General features: G+C 45.4%; 1 protein-coding gene across 1 annotated transcript; it reads left to right on the plus strand.

The window, feature by feature from the left end:
• Window positions 1-278: 278 nt before the first annotated feature.
• RCN2 (reticulocalbin 2) lies at window positions 279-18,415 on the plus strand. The gene is made up of 7 exons (XM_044662910.1): window positions 279-443; window positions 2,333-2,438; window positions 3,591-3,787; window positions 12,882-12,995; window positions 15,423-15,519; window positions 16,966-17,108; window positions 17,568-18,415. The coding sequence occupies exons 1-7, from the start codon at window positions 279-281 to the stop codon at window positions 17,718-17,720; spliced, it is 975 nt and encodes a 324-aa protein (XP_044518845.1). The 3' UTR covers window positions 17,721-18,415.
• The last annotated feature ends 963 nt before the right edge of the window (window positions 18,416-19,378 follow it).

The raw sequence follows: 19,378 nt of genomic DNA on the forward strand, positions 1-19,378 counted from the left end.
TATTTTCTGTGTCTCGCGTCATCCCCGAGTCTCGAACCAATCAGCAGCTGGCTCTGGCCCCTCCTCTCTCTAAGGCGCCTAGTAAGCGCGGAGGCAGTGGTTGCCGTCCCCGAAGCCCAGCTAACAAGGGAGGGAGGGAAGGCCGGAGGAGGTGGTGGAGCGGCGGCTGCGACGGCGGAAGAAGAGTGGTCCCGGCAGGGCCTCTTCCCGCGCCCCTCTCGGGCCTCGAGGCCTCACGTTTCCCGGGAAGCCTCCGCTGGGCGCAGGCGGCGGGCGCGATGCGACTGAGGCCGGGTCCAGGGCGGCCGCTGCTACTAGTGCTGCTGTTGCTGCTGGGTACGGGTGCGGTGGCGGCGCGGGGCGCGGGCGATCCTGACGACCCTCACTACCCGGAGGGCGAGCACCGCACCGAGTACGACCGCGAGGCGCTGCTGGGCGGCCAGGTAAGAGACGGAGGCGGGGCCGGCTCCCCAGCCGAGCGCCCTCCCGGAGGCTGGGGGAGGATGGTGGTGGTGATGGGATACTGGATCCTTCTACCCTCCCTTCTACCTCTTCCCTCCTCCCATCGCCCACGGGCGCTCGCGAAGTGTCTACTATGTGCCACGTGCGGGGGCGTCCCTAGTTTACCTCTTATCCAGGCCTAAGGTTTGCCCAGCACTAATTACCTCCTTGAACACGCACCGCAGCCTTGGCTGGAGGGCCTGTTAGCGTCCCCATTTTACTCCCGGGAAACTGAGGCAGACCCTCAGGCGCACAGCTAGTAATTCTCTGAATTCTGATTTGAACTCCCTCTGCACTCCTTAGTAGCAGGAAGGAGACAATTCTATAGGTAGGCAGTGAGCTTCCCTTCTAATGGACCCAAGTGGCTGAGGCCCCAGAGATTATTCCAGGTTATTTTAGGTGGAAGAAGCCAAATGCAGTAACTAAGTGGCAGAACTGGACCCTTCCAAACCGAGGTCACTGCATCAGCAGGTTCAGTGCCAGGATGGTGGTGTGTGCCCACACCCTTTGGCTAGTGGGGAAATTGGAGGTTAGAGAGATCTCAGGGGCCTGAGCAGAAGGGGATGCAGAGGGCACAGTTTCCCTTTAAACTGGAGGATGTCCTGGCTCCTCTTCCCCCTTCAGGTCTGGAGTCCTGGGATCTAGTCAGGTTCCCTTCTCTAGATGAATTAGGGACCCCTCAACCCTTTCGAGCTCTGAATTCCAGCCTTGCCCGAGTGTAATCACCAGGAAACACGGAAAGAAGGACTCATGTTGGCATCTTGACTTTTCACTCAGCAAATAGCAACAGTTGTATGTGGACTTGGACAACCACAAATTAATATATTGTTAAAATATCTTTTTTTTCCATATTTCCCAATTTTCACTTTAATCTGGTTCTCATTAGGGTGCCTGTGGCCCCTGAGTTCGCCCACTATGCTCAAATCCTGAGGCTAATTCTATGGATAAAGAATTGAGATCCCCAGAAGTCAAAGACCTACTGAAGCCCAAAAAGAAGATATCATTTGCCCAAAGTCCCATGAGAAGCCTTTGGCAGGGCTGGGAATAGGATTCAGGTCTGGGGTCTTTGAGTCTGGGGTTTCTTCTCTTCACACAGAAACTTTCTCAGAAAAGTTTCACAGAACGGTCTGTTCTGCAGGCTTGAGGATTGAAGGAGGAGGAGACTCTTGAGAAAGCTCCCTCTATGATTAAGTTTTCTGTCATCTTGGATCCCAGGCCAGAGGTTATTGACCATGTGAAGGCTCCTTGCTCTGTATCTTCACACAGCTCTGCATTGTATGTACCTCTTAGGGGTTTGTAGTCAGAGGATCTGAGGGTAAGCCCCAGCTCTGCAGTGTGTGACCTTAGGTAGTCACTTAAATATCTCCAGAACTCAGCTTTACACAGTTGTAACACAAGTGGATTGGACTGTATTACCTCTCAAGGTCCAACCCAGCTCTATGATCTTGGTTTCCTCAAAAACTTTGTGGAATAGATAGTACAAGGATATTATTATCCCCATTTTAAAGCTTAGGAGGAGTATGATTTGGAGAAATGAACTTGCCTGTGATCATAGAGATATTAAATTTCAGGGCCAGACCTTGAACGTCATATTTTCTGACTCTTTTAAGACTGATGCTTTTATCACCATGTCATGCTGACAGTGTGTGTGACCCTCCTCTTAAATTTTGTCAGACTTGTTCTTTGCCTTGACTGGTGAAACCAGCAGGCAGTGGTAAGCTATTTCTGAGACCCAGACACGGCACTTTGCAAGTTCATATCCAAATTTTGGTCCCACCAAAAATGATTTCTGACCCGTGTCACTCATTTTTTTGTCTCTTTCCTCCCAAAGGCAGAAGCAGATGAATATGAGAAACTCACCCCAGAAGAGCAGCAGAAGAGACTGAGAGCGATCATTAAGAGAATCGATGTGGATTCTGATGGTTTCCTGACTGAAAGTAATGGTCCTTTTCCTCCTCAATAACTGAAGAACAGTTCCTATGAGAAACATCACCAAAAATTTTGAGAGTGAATGAGTTGCCCCTCAGAGTCTGTGATGGCAGGAATGTGTTTCACAGGATTGGCCTCATTCTTCCCCATTTTCTCTTTAATAAACTGCCTTCCTTGGAGTTAAGAACAGAGTCAACTCTAATCTGACATGCTTCCTCCCTACAGTTCTCCCTTAATCCCCTACTAGCACTCCCATTAGAGTCATTGCTGCAGGAACAATTTGGGGAGAGTGCATGTGTTTTAGTTATTTTATTTATAATCTTTTGGATACATAGAAATAGTGTAGAGGCAGCATTTAGCTGTTTTGGACAGTTTTAAGGAATCATGCTTAATCAACTTAATCCACTCTCCCCTTTCACTCTTCAAAACTCTCTTTCTCTCTTTCTCTCTGTCTCTGTCTCTCTCTGTCTCTCTGTCTCTCTGTCTCTCTGTCTCTCTCTCTCTCTCTCTCTCTCTCTCTCTGTCTCTCTTTCTTTCTCTCTCTGTCTCTGTCTCTCTCTTTCTCTCTCTCTCTCCCTCTTTCTTCTCTCTCTCTCAGCCTCTCTCCCTCCCTTCCTCCTTCCCTCTCTCTCTTTCTTCCTCTCTCTCCTCTTTCTCATTCTCTTTCCTCCCTCTCTCCCTCTTTCTTTCTCTCCCTCTCTCTTCCTCTCTCCCTCCCTTCCTCCTTCCCTCTCTCTTATTCTCTTTCCTCTCTCTCTTTCTCTCGTTCTCTCGGTCTCTTTCTCTCTCTCTCTGCTCCACTTAAAATCCCCTAAACATTTTTTAATGCTTTTGCCTCTTTAGAAAAAAGCCAAGTTGTCTATTGACCAAAGATTAATTTTCTCTTATTGTTTTAAGGAAATAATTCAAGTGTAACTTAACTGTGAAGATGCAAATTCTCTGAATTTCCAATCGAAGTATTGTATCACAGCTTTTTTGTATGCTGAAGTTGAAAAGTCTTTAAAATTTATTTTTTCAGGAGCTCTAGTTTTGTTTGTATTACTTGACAGCAGTTTGGGAAAGGGTTACAGTAGTTCATCATTTTTTCAAATATAAAAAGTTCTTTTGAACCATTCAGAATGAAAATGACCCATTCTTTTTGTTGTGGTCAATCCCCCTAGATGAACTCAGCACATGGATCCAGATGTCCTTCAAACACTATGCCATGCAGGAGGCCAAGCAGCAGTTTGTTGAATATGACAAAAACAGAGATGATGTGGTGACGTGGGACGAGTACAACATTCAGATGTATGACCGCGTGATTGACTTCGATGAAAATACGGTTTTGGATGATGCGGAGGAGGAATCTTTTAGGCAGGTAAGGTTCTTCAGTCCTCTGATCATCTCCTGGCACTTTCCCATCTTGCCTGAAGGACCACAAGTGGCTGGGTTTGGGCCATTTCCTGGATTGCCTTGTTCTCCAGGCGCCGCTTTGTTACGCCTCAGTGACTTCTTTGATAGCTCCTCTTTTCTCTAGTCAGACTTCAGGATGTGTACTATGAGTTGTGCCAGAATTCTTTGTATTTATTTCCCAGTTGGATCATCTGGCCTCCCATATTCTTTTTAAAAAAGATAGATTATTTTTATTTTTATAAATACTGTTTTTGTTAGTGTTCACTAAACACCAAATGAAAATAAGTTACTGAAGAGACTGTGACCAACTACTCTTTTGAAGATACATACATCAAAACCTAACCCCCTTCTTCCCCCAAGGAACTTTTGACTTTGTTTTCTTAATTCAATTAGTTAGTTAGGTTCTCATTATTTAAAGCAATTAACTTCTTTTCACATATTATGGTTTGTGTTGCTTCTTTAAGGGAACTTAAATGGATAGTCAGGTCCCTACTCCTCCACCCCCCATATAGTTTATAAAAATTCATACTTTTTACCAAGCAGTCCTGGAAAACTCAGGGAAGGGTCTTTACTTAGGATTCAGTAACTTTAAAATTCTGTGTTTTTTTTTTACATGGCAAGGTTCAAAGCCTCTGGTTACAAAGATCATTTTTCACAATTCTTTTTTTAAGAAGACATTTTAAAATGAAAAAAAAAAGTAACCCACTACTGTATTCACAGTACAGTATATATATATATATATTTTTTTTTTAAATTTTAAACCCTTAACTTCTGTGTATTGACTTATAGGTAGAAGATTGGTAAGGGTAGGCAATGGGGGTCAAGTGACTTGCCCAGGGTCACACAGCTGGGAAGTGTCTGAGGTCAGATTTGAACCTAGGACCTCCTGTCTCTAGGCCTGGCTCTCAATCCACTGAGCTACCCAGCTGCCCCCAGTACAGTATATTTTAAGAGCATTAGTCATATGGAAGGCAGTCCCAAAAAAGGGAGCCCTTTTAAATCTTATATTTTTATTCTGTAACTTTGTCAACTTTTGCGACCAGGTTTTATTGTAATACTTATTAAAATTCAGAAAAAAAAGGTTTCTTAAAGGGTTTGTTTTAGTTTTATTAGGATTTCAAACCATGTTGACCGATCGGAGGCTCTTTAGGGTGCTCTATGTGCTGGCTAGTGATGAGGGATGGAGCTCATCCAGATGACCAAATGTTGTATTTGCCTGTCCCATCTCCTTTCCTTCTTCCCCACTCTCTTAAGAGGATGAAAAATGGTCAAAAGAGAAGTTAGAATATATTGTTGTTGTTCTTTGATTATAATCCTGGGTGGGGTGAGAAGTTATTGGGCTTCTGCCCCGTTTTTTGGTTTGGCCATCTGGTTCTCTTACTTTCCCAGCCCCTCCTGAAGTAGCATCCTTGCTGTCCGGCTAGCAAGGACTGGCTGCTGTCCTAATCTTTCTTTCTTTTTTTCCTCCAAGATAAATTGGTTACAAGTTTACTCTATATGAGGGATGGTATACTAGGTGCTTGAGACAGGAGGAAAAAAGAGAAATTCCTAACCCCTAGGGCAGGGGTCAGCAACCTTTTTGGCTGTGAGAGCCATAAACGCCACATTTTTTAAAGTGTAATTTCGTGAGAGCCGTACAGTGCTCACAATGCACTCCTGTAACGGCGCCTGAAAAAAAATGGACTTTATGGCTCCTGCAGAAAGAGCCATACGTTGCTGACCCCTGCTCTAGGGGCTAATGTTTCATGGGAGTGGGGAATAGATACAGAAAAAATATGCAAAACAGAGAAGTAGCACTTGGAGCAGGGGAATATTCCTGATTTCACACAGAAAATTTAAGAACTGGTTTTCTTAAGCAGTTGAGTCTTGAGCTGGGTCCAATGTACTTGTGTCTATTCCTGAGTTTTTATTGATCACTGTTATGTTTTGGTGAGTGTAGCTAATTTGATCTGTGATAACAGCCTGGTTCCAGTCTTCTTTATCATTTGAGTTCTTTGCCAAGTAGTGACTTGCTTGGCATTCAATAGGTGGAACAGATTTGAACAGATTTGTAAAGTGACCAACAAAATAGGAACAAAACACAGAGCCCATCCCCCTAAGGAAGTTAGAGGAAGATCGAATGTGTCCTCTCCAAAAATGAGGAAAAGAATTCCAAACTTACTCAGAGTCCCTGACAGACAAGACAGAAACCCACAAGAACACTCTGGGAACAAGCAGGCATATCACTGTTTGATTACAAGTCCAGATCTTTGGCATTTGCCCACATAAAGGAGAGTGGCTCAGGAATGGGACCTATGAGCAGTAGGATCCAAGAGTGGAAACCAAATGCTTTTCATGGTAATGTCCACATGAATTCAGCCAGCAATATGTTGACAAAGAAGGGTTGAAAGAAAATGGCCAAGTCAGGTGGATTGCTTATAAAACTAGAGGGATTTATGATGGCAGATCACCTGGAGAAATGACAGAAAACTCTCTGAAGGAGACCAAATTTAGTGGTCAGTGTAGATTATTCAAGGAATGGTGGGCCTACACCATACCTCCCTGCAGGCAGTGTCCTGGTCTTCCTTAAGCCATATTTCCCTTTCTCTGAGCTTTCCTCACAGTCACCCCAGGGGTTGGCAGAGGATTGTGGGATTAGGCTTTTGGATGTAGCCCTTACCCTTCACTTACCTTCTCATGGAGCTGATCAGAGCATCAAAGGCAAGATAGAACTCAATCTTTTATTTATTTTATAGGTGAGGAAACTGAGGCTCAGCAGGGAAGAGACTTGCTGAAGGTCACTCCCCCAGGGGTCAGTTTCAGAGATAACACAGACCCGATTTTCTGCCTCCTTTATATCACACTGCCTGCCTCCTAATATAACATAACAATCTGCTATTGCTCTCTTTTCTGTGTAGTTTCTTTGGTAATAACTTCCTCAGTGAAGAGACATTGGCCAAGAATAGTATTCAGTAGTTTTGTTGGTAAATTATTTCATTTTAATTGAAAGAATTTTTTAAGAAAACAGATCAGAGAGACCTCACCTCAGATTTAGAATAAGGCACACACTTATTAGTAAAATAAAAATCCATTTTATGAGTTATTTTGCTTACATTTGATGATTACAAAAAATTGGCCATTTGTCTGCTATCTATCATAGTAATCTGCTGTAATAACAAGCCCTCACATTTCCACAGCATTCTGAACATTACTGATGGCTCTTTTGTGATTCAAGTAGTGGAGGTATTGTCCTTATTTTATATATGAGGAAACTGAGGCTGCTATTGATGAAGGGACTTTTGGGGGGGCTTTAGGGGCCTAACCTCTTCTTAAAGTTGGAAAGGACTCTGAGGCTCTGCTCCAATATGGTCTGGATGGTCTTTTCACAAGCAGTCATTCAGCATCTACCAGAAAGCCTCCAGGAGAGCAAGGCCAAGGCAGCCGCTCCATTTTCTGATAGCCCTGAGAGTGAAGAGGTTTTTCCTGATGCTCAGCGTGGTCCGATTTCTATCCAGTGGGGCCATTATAAAAGTATACATTGCTGTCCCTAAGGAGCTGTGGAAATGAATTCAGTACTTCCAGAAGAGTTTCTTTAAAACGATGACACATATACTTTTAGGCTTGCCCTTAATTCTCAGTTCTGAACTAGACAGCTTAACTCCAGAGCTCATATTTTTTACTTTGGAAAAGCTGCAGGTGAATCTCTTATAAAAAGCTTTTTTTTCTTTCTTCCCGGAGCCTGCTGTCATGCCTTCCGCTGTTGTCAGGCCAGCTTATCTTGGGGGCCCCCGAGGCCAGCACTCTCTGCTATGGCCTCTGATTAAGAAGTTAAAGGCATGTCACTCTTTACTAATCACCAGGAGATTTTACCAACAGAGGTGGGCAAAGAAGCTGAAATGGATTGTGTTCATGACAGGAACATCTGAGTTGGTCCAGTTCTGCCTTCCCCACCCTTATGAATAAAGAATTGATGTGGAAAAACATCAGTAAAACTACAGCCTTTTCCAAAAACAAAAAATAGGACATCTTGGTCATTTCTGTCCCAACTAGGGTACCCCAGCCCTACGAAGGTGCTTGTTAGAGTCAGAAAATGTTCACTTTTGTCTCTGGGCCAGCCTCCTGTTGTGACATTCTATGAGGTTGATGGATCCTGGAGCAGAAAAATCAGATAAAAATCTAGAACCAAAATCATTTCAAAGTAACATTTTATTAAGTGTGTAGAACTTAAGATCAGCATTTTGAGAAAAAAAAAAATCACTCCATTTAACATTTGAGAAGAAATAGTCTCTGGGTTTGGAAGGAAAAATAGCTCATCTTTTCTGTCTAGCTCTTTATACTGGGCCCAGCACTCTGTGTTATCTCACTTGGTCCTTACTACAACAGCCTCGTGAGGCAAGTATTGTTATTGTCCCCATCTTACAATTGAGGAAACTGAGGCAGACTGAACCTCTCTTCAGTGACTCGTCCACTTAGTAAGATTCAGAGACAAGACTTGAACTTGAGTCTTCCTGCTTCAAGTCCAATCTGTGCTCTAACCCTTCTCTGCCTGCTGAAAAGGTACCTTTATTCATAAAAGGAGTTGGCATTTCTCTCTTTACCATAGTCTCATTGTGCCATTTCTTTCCCTTTCGAGAGTTGTAGGAGTTAGAGAATGATGGCCCAAAAGATGTCCTGGGGGGTGCTGGGGGGTGCCAGGTCCACTGCTTCACACGTGGATGAAGACACTCGGGCTTGAACTTGTTCTGGGACTTGCCCCAAGGGCCCTAAAGGAGGACTCCGTACATCCAGGGCCTTTCCTCCTAATGCTCTGCCGCTTCTTCGTCCCCTACAATTTAGCATCTAATTCTTCTCTAATGGTTCATCTGTGACCCGAGTCAGGCTGGCAGCTCCCCGAGGACAGGCATTGTCTCACCTGGTTATCTGCCAGTGTACGATATCCTGGTTCACTGTCAGTGTGTAATATTTGATTCTTGACTAGGACGCCAAGTAGTCACTAAGACTTGTATTGTCATACATGAAAGTAAAATTATTAAATGTAATATTGATAAAATATTGTGGTCGCCGTTATAAAATCAACCCAAGTCAGGAGTCTGTCAGTAGCTCTCAACAATGTCATTTTAATTAAAAAAATGGAGATATAGAGGGAAAAGGAAATGTAAAAAGGGGACAGAAAATCTCACCTATCTAGAAAAACACCCTTAGCTGAAATCTGAAGCCCGCCAAGCCACTTAGCCCTCAAAGCCCTCGAGAGAGAGCGAGCTCCGCTCCCCACCTTCTATCCTCTGTGCCCCCTACATCCCGCAACGTATGCATGCAGAAGTGGGGTACGGGGTAGGACAAACTTAGGGAGTGGTTTCTGTCATCACAGTATGGTGCTTACTCCATGCTGAGTACTATACAAATATGATCTCCTTTGATCTCACACAACCATGGGAGCTATATTATCCCCATTTCACAAATAAGGAAACGGAGGCAAATGTTAAGTGACTTCTTCAGGGTCACACAGCTAGTCAGTGTTTGAGGCTGAATTTGAACTCGAGTCTAACTGACTGCAGGTCCAGCACTTTATCCATTGTGCTGCCTGGTTGTTGATTGACTGCTTGGTTGCCTTCAGAGACTCTCAGAATGCGATCGCCTTTCAGAGAATATCTAGACTAAGCTGCACTGGAGCATCTCTGACAAGGCTTTGCCTGGAGCCCTCTAGTGACCCCGCGTCCCCCGAGGCAGCTCTTTGCACTTGGGGGGAGCCCTAATGGTTAGGTTAGCAAGTCTTTCCTTACACCGGTCTGAAATCTGTCCTGTTCCCCGTAAGTCTTCTCCAGGCTCTGTGCACCCCAGATTCTTTCATCGATCCTCATTTGGTGTGATCCCTAAACTTAGCCCTGACCTCTTGAGATCGCCATTTTATTTTTTTAATCCTTACCTTCTGTCCTAATAACAACTCCAAGACAGAATGGCAAGGATGAGGCAAATGGGGTTAAGTGACTCATCTAGGGTCACACAGCTAGGGAGTGTCAGGTCACATTTGAACCCAGATCCTCCTGACTTCAGGCCTGGCACTATCTACTGAGCCACCCAGCTGCCCTGAGATCTCTTCTTAAGAATATTTCTTTCCTGTATTTTATTCACTTCAGATTCCTCCCCAAACCATAGCATTTCCTGGACTTTCCTTAGTATGGTAAGACAGGATTTTTGTTCACTTTTGCCAGGAATTTTAATCCTAAATTAAAATGAGATGTTAAATCACCTGCAAGTGAATGATGTAAAGATGAAATCAAAAGTGGGGTGTTTTCTGTTTTTTATAAAGCGTCTTGGAAAAAAATCAGTTCAAGTAAAGTTAAAAGTTGCAGACTGAAGAAGTTTCATAACCTCAAATAAAACCGTATTGATCCTCGAGGATGATTGAGTGCCTGGGTAAAATTCAGATATCTCATTCATTGATTTTTGCTTTTAATAGGTTGCCAGGTAGAAGGGAATTGTTGACAGGTGTAAGAGCATTGACCCTTGGTTATGAGGTCGTGTGAAACGCCAGGAATGGCATTCTTGGTTTATTTATTTTGTGAAGAACTGCCCTGCAGAGCCATTCTAAGAGGAGAAATGAAAGTTTGGGGCTCATCTGGTATGGCTGGTCCTGTGGAGGCAGCCGTAGGCCAACTTCACTTTTATTTTTTAGGCCTTGACTTTCTGTCTGAGGAACAAGACAGAAGGGTAAGAGGCTAGGTAGTTGGGGTTAAATGACTTGCCCAGGGTCACACAGCTAGGAAGTATATGAATTCAGATTTGAACCCAGATCCTCCTGACTTCAGGCCTGAAGTTCTGTATTCACTGAGTCACTTAGCTGCCCCCAGCTTCACTTTCTCCCCCTTCACAACCTTGCCCAGGCCTCACCCACATTTGAGGAGCCACAACTTATTCTGGCACTGGCGTATTTTTTTCTTCTTGTAAAATCTTTTGTTTACCAGAAGGTGGCAGCTTTGTTCTTTGCAAGTTCCCATCACAGTATAAAAAGAGAATTGCCATTTTGTTTTGTGCTGTTAGCACTGAAATGAGCTTTTAAAGCATCATTTCTTCTCCTCTCTCTCTCTTTTTTTGCTGTTCTAATCTACCCTGAATGCCCCTATCCCTGGCCTTCCAACCACATAGAAGGAACAGAGACGTTAAGACTTAATTGTTAATATTTCTTTCTAAAAGTTTTTGTTTTCTGTTTGTAAGGATGGTCCCCCCAAAGTCTTACCTAATGTAGGTTTCCACCCCCCCCCACACACACACACCGGTTTTCCTCTTGTGAAGTTTAAAATAAGAGACAAAAGGGATGCTTTAGAAATGTTCCATTTGAGTTTCTTTTTTTAAAAAGCCTGACAGGAACCTACAAATGTGAATCAGAAAACGTTATTTTCCTGAAACTTCCATTTGAAGAGAGATCCTTTCTTTGGTAGCTGAAACTTGCCAAGTAATGCTGAAACACGGGCCTTTTGCTTGGAACTGGAAGGGCCCTTTCATAAGGAATCCGAGCCGTCGGCCTTTTGAATGGAGGCTTGTTCTTTGGGAGCTCGTCTGGCTCGGCGGAGCACCTCACGGTCTCGCTCGTTGGCACGTCTCCATGTTGACGCTCCGTGTGGCGTGGACGAGGCCCGGCCCGAGCCGGCAGATGCTCCGGGCCCACAGACGGGGGCCCAAAGCCCAGGACTGAAGCGCTCCCAGCAGCCCCTGCAGAGCAGGTTCAGCTCGAACCTAGAGAGGAAGATTCTTGGGAGAAGGTGGTGGCGCTTGTGGGAAGGGCCTGGCCAGAGGCGCCGAGGGCCGGTGAAAGGCGAAGGGCCTTCTGATGGGGCCCACGCAGAGCTCCAGAGTCAGACGGGCGGCTCCTGTGGGCACGGCGCGGTGCTCAGGGGAGCTGATGGAGTCTGACCGACAGGACGGCCTGCACTCAGGACAGCCGAGTTCCAGTTCTGCCTCACCCGCACCAGCTCTGTGACTTTGCGAGTCACTGAACCTCTGCCTGCCTCGGGGCCCCTGGGGAGGCGATGGCCGCCCCTTCCTCCCTGGGCCCGCGCGGAATTGGTCCTGCCAGCCTGTCGCTGGGCCCGGAACGCTTGGCCAAGGAGCCAAGGTTAGAGGTTAGAAACACGTCATGCCAACCGGAAGGTCGGCTGCCTTCTTTTGCTAAGAGAGAGGCAAAGGCGTGGCGGAAAGAGCCCTGTGAGGTCTGGGTTCCAGGGATGAGCCCCGCTGCCCGGGAGATGGCCGCAGACACATCCTCCTCGGAGCCTGCCGAAGTCACCTGGTAAAGCTCGTGGCTTAACCTCAGGCAGGAGATGTGGAGGCGCCCGAGTGTAGACTGAGGCACACCATTCCCCACCTGCCCTCCACGATCCGGGGTGCGCGTCTTCTTTCATGTCATGAAGCCCTCAGGAGTGTGGACTGCAGGAGGCCGGTGTCTCCTCTCCTCTGTCCATGGTGGGGCTGCAGGGGGTGGGTGGGTGGGGGATCACGCCTAAAATGTTGCGTACGGCACCTGCCTGCAATCTGGGAAGGAGACCGTGTTCTCAGTCAAAAAGAGCTCCGTGTAAGCGCCAGCCGACCCCTGACTTGTGTAGTTAGGTGAGCCGGGGCGCTGTGCAGTGGGGCAGGGGCAGCACGTAGAGGAGCGGCTTCTGGCAGTGCCTCGGGGGCATCCCGGGATATTGGGAGGGAGGAGGATGTGGAGAAGCGGAGGTGCCCCAGCCCCGGAGGGTGGGCAGTGGAAGAGACTCCAGGTAACCTCCTCCAAGGTCCCTGAGGAAGGGGAGCTCCAGCTGGCCAGTTAGGGGGAGGCATCAGGCCCCCCCCCCCCCATGTACTCTCCTTGGGGAGTAACCCTCGCCCTTGTTTATCCTGTGTCTGAGGCGGTCAGGGATCGCATGCCTGGGACACACGCTTGAAAGGCAACGTGATGGTACCCCCTTCAGCTATTTGAATGGTGACGGGGGGACTATTGCTTCTCTTTTAATGAGTGTCTGCATCTTAATAAGAAAAAGGACATGCGTGAACTGTGAGGAATCTAACCAGGCCTTTGGACATTTTTCTTTTATTTTTTGAAGCTTCATTTAAAGGACAAGAAACGATTTGAAGAAGCCAATAAAGATTCAGATCCTGGTCTGAACCTTGTGGAATTTATTGCTTTTGAACATCCCGAAGAGGTCGATTACATGACGGTAAGGAAGAAACATTTTCATTGGCATTATTTGACTCAGTGGTTCCCAAACTTTTTTGGTCTACCGCCCCCTTTCCAGAAAAAATATTACTTAGCGCCCCCGGTCACATACTATCACCACCCCCAAATGCACCTGTGGCCATCACTGCCTCCCTGGATCGCTGCAGCACCGATTTGACTGAATCTTTTAACTTGTATTAGACAAATACAACTACACCGAATCTCTCTCCTTAAAAACCCCTTACCTTCTCTTAGAGGTGGTCATAAGTATCCATTCCAAGGCAGAAGAGCAGTTAGGCTTAAGTGACTTGCCCATGGTCACACAGCTAAAATGTGTCTGAGGCCTGATTTGAACTCAGAACCTCCTGTCTCTCTATGTCTGTCTGAGCCATAAATTCTTTCATACCTTGGCTTATAACTTTTAAATGTGGAAGTTGTTCAGAGAGTGAACAGAACTATTTAGAGAGTTGGAGGTCCAGAAAAAGTTTTCCTCCTCTAGGTTTCTTCCTCTCCCTGCTCCCTCCCCCCCAAGTTTTTACAGAATAAATACATTTGAATTCCTCATTTTTCCCCTCTTTTTCATCATCTAGTGCCTTCACATTTCTTATATTGAATATCACTTCATAAGCCCTAAACTTGATGCATTTTTGTGTTCCTAACCAAAAAGTGATTAGGCTTGTAGAAGCATTAAAAATTTTATTTTTAAGTTCTTTCAAAAATTTAAATTTCTGTGCCCTTGCTTGAAAATCAAAGAAAGAAAATATTTTCTCTCTCAAAACTTTGGGACATATTATCATCCTGTAGACTTTAGAGAAACTCTTTCCCTTGCTTTCACAGCATATTTTTTAAGACCTCACCTTCTGTCTTAAGTTAGTCCGGTGTGTTGGTTCCAAGGCAGAAGAGTGGTAAGGGTAGGCAGTGGAGGTTAAGTGACTTGCCCAGGGTCACATAGCTAGGAAGCGTCTGAGGTCAGATTTGAACCCAGGACCTCTCCGCTACAGGCCTGGCTCTCAATGCTCTGAGCCACCTCCTTCCCTTTTCACACAGTATGTTTTATAGCTCTGTCTCCCTTGTAGCTCACTGACTCACAGGGGTGATTACTCAGCCCCCACGAGGAGGTCATTTGTGTTAGTGTTGATCAGCCCCTTTGGGGGAAATCGCTGCTTGGACCGAGGGATGGCGTCGGCTCGGAAGCCGAGGCCTGCTTGGCGGCTCTGGCCTCATTGGCACTGCTCTGATTCCTCGGGCCAACGCAGGGCCGGTGTGTCCAGCATGCCGAGGAAGGGCCCGGCGCGGCCCCCGAGGCAAAGGCGATACAGGGCTTTGTTCGGAGGCCCTTTGTGGGGGTTAAGCTGGAGAGGCTCCTGCCTGTTAGTGTAACAGGAGGCCTCGGCTGTTCCTCCCGGGCACCACTGCTCAGGGGCCTCCTCCGGAGCTCTGGGGGCGCCCCCTGCCCGGACCCTCCCCAGCATCCTCCTCCCACTTCCTGGGGACCTCCCCGGGTCAGTCCTGAGAGGCATTTAAGTTCTGGCCCTTCTTGTGTTCGAAATGCCTGGACAAGGGCGGTGAAGAGAAGAGATCTGGGGCCCCTCTGTCCGAGCCCCCCTCAGGCCCGGCACCCGCAGGGACAGGGCAGCAGAGGCTCCCGGGACTTGGGGAGGGTCTTTGGCTGGAGCAGGCCTGGGGGTCGGGGGTTGGAGCGTTTGGTTTTATTGGAGGGCCGGAGGCAGACTGAGAGCAGGTTTCGGGCTGGGATGAAGAGAGAAAGAGGACCAGGAAGGATGGCGAAGTCATTAGTGGCAGCCGTGGGAGTCGGTGATGTGGCCGGCCGTGAGGAGGGCGAGGGGGGATCTCGGGTCACGTGGGGGTGCCTCCAGCTCGAGAACGGGGGAGGGTGCGGAGAGAACGGACGGCTCCTGAGAGTTTGGACAGTTGGAGGCTTTTCTGTGATCCCGCAGTACTGTGGGCACTGCTTATTCAGGTGTCATTGCCCTTAATTATTTATTAACCAATTTATTACATCAGTGAAAAGAGCCAGAATTATCTCTTCCTCTTTTTTAAATAAAGACTGTCTCGGGATCTTGCTCAGGCTGTACGTGTGAGGGCTGCTCCTCGGCCCATTCTTACTCGGCTTGACCCAGAGACCCTCCTCTGTTTTTGGCCCCGAAACGCCTTGGGCAGCCTGCAGCTCCCCGCCGTGGGGGCGCCCCGCAGAGTAGTGGCCAGCCCGATCCAGACTCGAGAGGCTTTGCTCCCCGTAGCTCAGGCTCGTACGCCGAGCCTCTGCCTGTCTGGCCACAAATAGTGTTTATCATTTTACTTTACAAATAACCGATTCAGAGGATGAAGGTCTAAAGGTCTGTCTTGGGTTGGAAATACGTGTGTACTAAATCATGGTGACTTGTCTTCTCTTCATCGGAAATACCAGGAATTTGTCATTCAAGAGGCTTTAGAAGAACATGACAGAAATGGCGATGGGTTTGTTAGTTTAGAAGAATTCCTTGGTGACTACAGGCGAGACCCAAGTAAGTAACCTGAAGGAATTTGGGGCCAAAATGGGTTTGAGGAAAGAAGCCCTGGAAAGGAAGAGAGTATAAATAGGGGAAAAAGGATACGTAGTTAGTTTTGGAATTCTACCTTTTGTCCTGGTTCCTTTTCTGGAGTCAAAATCTCTTCCATCTGTTCAAATTGTTAGAATAATGAGTTATTTTTAATTAAATGGTTAGTGAGAGTTGATATTCTGTAAATAAAATCCAATATTTATGCAAGCAGACCTTACCCAATGTAAAAGGGAAAATTTAAGTATTTATAGATATATATTAGAATGTGTGGCCGCCAGGAATCAACAATTCAGGTTGATTCTGTAATTAAATCAGACCCAAGTCATCATCGAGTTGAGGAGTTTATTTACAATCTGGTAGGTAAAAAGTAGGAATAAAGAGAAAGGGAGAGGCTAGTCCAGGCCTGGACGGAGAGAGAAGGTTAAAAGGCTAAATAAATGAAGCTGTAAGCCACAAGGCCCAACAGCCAGATAGGCAGAGTTTGGAATAGGCCCAGCTAGGCCAAGGAAGCCAGCCTAACTTAGCCACGTGACAATACAGAGTGGAAGCGGTCTGTGGTCTCAGGAGATGCTTCTGCTCCACGTTCGAGACGGCAACTGCCCCCACAGGAAGTTCACTCACTTACTTAAAGAGATCGTGTCTCTCATCACTTCCTGTGGTCCACCTCTAATTCAAATGGACAAATGGCAGTTTCTACACTGATTTGGACTGCCCAAAGGGCAGTCCCTTATTCTTGATTTGTTACTTATTGTCCCGTGTGGGTAATTCGTCTCCCCTCCCCACTAAGGGAGGTTAGAGTGACATCATTTCTACACCTAGGATGGGTAGATTTTTGACTATTAACGGGCTCGAGCTGATTCTATTTACACACCAAAGAGGCAAAGCTCTGTAAAATACTGTAAAAGTAGTAATGGAGATGAGAATTCCTTTAGCAGCCACCTCTTACCTGAGCTTTGCTTAGCGAACAACCACTAGTGCCCTGGTCAGGTATCAGATGAATGTAAACCAGCCGCCATTTCCTACTTTAGCTAATTACTGAATAAGAAAAATGCCCAGAATGGCTGTTTGACTAGCCAGCGGTGGGAAGTCCCTAGAGAAACGCACCCCGTATGACTTTGTGGTAACCCACCATAGAAGAAAGCTCTTCGGGCAGCTGCATGGACATCAATAATCATAATTCTTTTGATCTCTGCAGGAGGAGGTGTAAAATGGGCTGGTTTTTAATTGCTAAGTGGATCTTATCCAGTGCCGTTTTCAGGACTTTCCACTTGTAGTCTTCTAGCTTTCATTGGGTTTAACTTTTGCTATGAGCTACATTTCTTTTTTGTCCTGGGAACAAGCCTTTCTTATGGGATTCCTATGGGGCTTTTTGTTTGTTTATAACTACTTTTGCTTATTTTTCTAATTAAGCTGCAAATGAAGATCCAGAATGGATACTTGTTGAGAAAGACAGATTCGTGAATGATTACGACAAAGATGGGGATGGGAGGCTTGATCCTCAGGAACTTTTGTCTTGGGTAGTGCCCAATAATCAGGGGATTGCACAAGAAGAGGTAAGCAATTCACCCGTCTTCATTGTGGTGCTATTTATAATGGAAGAAACAGCAAAATAAAACTCCGTTATAGCTGTGTTGATGAAGAAGTTTATTTTGGCTGTGATGCTCTGATAGGATTAAGACAGCAAATGTAATTCGTGATACCCACGTAACCAAGAAAATTAGAATCCTTCAACGGAATTCCTACTTAACAACATTTTATTTAGATGATACAGAAAACAATAATATTAGGCTCTCATTTATTGTTCTTTTCAGTTTGTTTTTATGATTTCCTGGATTGGAGGGCATAGGAAAGAAGCAAAAAGCAGGCAGCCCCCGTGGTCCACTGGGCCAGACTTTAGATACTAGACCTCAGCAATAGGCAGTCGAGCACTAGCTTTGACTAATGGAGACTAAAAATATCACATGAAAATCTTAAAATACTCACTTTTAAACCTAAAATCTTTTGCTTTAAAGGCTCTTCATCTAATAGAAGAAATGGATTTGAATAATGACTCGAAGCTTTCGGAGGCAGAAATTATGGAAAATAAGGATTTGTTTCTTACCAGTGAAGCCACTGACTATGGGCGGCAGCTCCACGACAAACATTTCTACCATGATGAGCTGTAGAAACACCATTTCTCTGCCTCTGTTCGCAGGGCTGACAACTTTGTCATCTGTTAACTAGCTTGACTTGGAGGATATCCAGTGTTGTGATATTAGGATTGCCATTCTAAGTTTTGCCACATTCAAACATTATTATAGATTATGGTCTTGGCCTTTTAGCAGAAAAACAAAGTGAACACAAGCAAACATAGATTTTTAAAAGGTATTTAAGAAATACAAAATTAACATTTTGCCAAATGAAAAAATCGAACTGTTCCTCAATATTCCCTAATATAGTACTTAAGTAGATGGAGCATTTGAGTTATATTACCATACTTGAATAAAATGGAGGATTTAAATGATGCCTGGACATTATGATGTAAGTATAAGTGACTAAGGTACTAGTACTTTTTGTTTAGTTTTATGTAGAATTTAATAATTTTGAAGGAAGGAGAATGGACAATGTTTAGGTTTAGTGTTTGTGTTAAAACCTTCAAAGGAACTTCCTAAAGGACTTACATCTCATATGTTTATGTGGAGAGGTTCTGTTTAATTTTTAAACTGATTTCTATAGAGGGTTTTATTGTATGAAATAGACCTTTATATTTTTGCATCTGTATAGATAGTAATTATATTTAATGTACAACTCTATAGCATTATGGTGTGTGGAATTTAACATTGTCCAGAACCTTTTGCATTTTTGACTGATTAAAAAGGAAATGCCTCACCTTTCTATATCTTTGTTCTGTTATTTGCCAGATCTTCCACACATACCTTAAAAATAAGACACTCTCCCTGATGTTAAAAAGTTCTTTTTCACCTCATGGGGACATTTCAGAGGCCTTGTCAGTAGAGCAGACCAGCCTGAAAGACGATGGATGATGTCCTTCCTTGATGGCTTCTCAGCTCTCTTCCGACTCTAAATCTATTATCCCGTGGTCTGAAGGCCAACCTGCCCACTTCCTTGATGGAGGATGACCATGCCAAGGCCGCCACCAGATCGTTTTTAAATTTTTACACAGCATTTGGCAAAGGCTGTTTACTAAGGGATCGAGGGGTTGAACTCTGTCAGTAGAAGGAAGGAGCGTTCACACCAGGGAAGAAATCACTGTCTTTATTATTATTATTTCTTAAACCCTCATCTTCCGTCTTAGAATCTGTGTCCTGATCCCAAGGCAGAAGAGTGGTAAGGACTAGGCAGTGGGGGTCAAGTGACTTGCCCAGGATTACCCAACTAGGAAGTGGCTGAGACCAGATTTGAACCCAGGATCTCCCCTCTCTAGACCTGGCTCCTGGCTCTCCATCCACTGAGCCACCCAGCTATCCTCTCTTTATTTATTTAGATAGCCCCCTCCCCCAATTATGTGGTATAATTTTCAGTAAACATTTTGTGATTCTTGTTCTCTCCTTCCCATCCTCCTTCCCCACGATAGCAGGTAATATGATCTGTTTGTCATGTGTTATTATACAGTGTATTTGTCCACATTCATCATGTGGAAGTCACGGCCCTACTTTATCTGAGCGTCATCCCCATCGAGAGTGAAAATGGGCTCACTGAGAACGAAGAGGCCGTCCCTCGTCGTGCCGCTCTCTGCTCTCTGTCTACTGAATTCCACTTAAAATCATCGCCCTGTTCTCCTTTCCATGTCAGTATTAACAATATTGTGTTTTTTTGAAGAGCA

This window comes from Gracilinanus agilis, chromosome 2 (genome assembly GCF_016433145.1).
Source record: "Gracilinanus agilis isolate LMUSP501 chromosome 2, AgileGrace, whole genome shotgun sequence".
NCBI classification, from domain to species: domain Eukaryota; kingdom Metazoa; phylum Chordata; class Mammalia; order Didelphimorphia; family Didelphidae; genus Gracilinanus; species Gracilinanus agilis.

What these genes read in the sequence shown, in the direction of transcription:
- RCN2 (XM_044662910.1), top strand. Translation starts at nt 279, where the DNA reads ATGCGACTGAGGCCGGGTCCAGGGCGGCCGCTGCTACTAGTGCTGCTG. An exon ending in AGGAGGAATCTTTTAGGCAG is followed by an intron (nt 3,788 to 12,881) that starts GTAAGGTTCTTC and finishes TATTTTTTGAAG; the next exon opens with CTTCATTTAAAGGACAAGAA. An exon ending in TGACTACAGGCGAGACCCAA is followed by an intron (nt 15,520 to 16,965) that starts GTAAGTAACCTG and finishes TTTCTAATTAAG; the next exon opens with CTGCAAATGAAGATCCAGAA.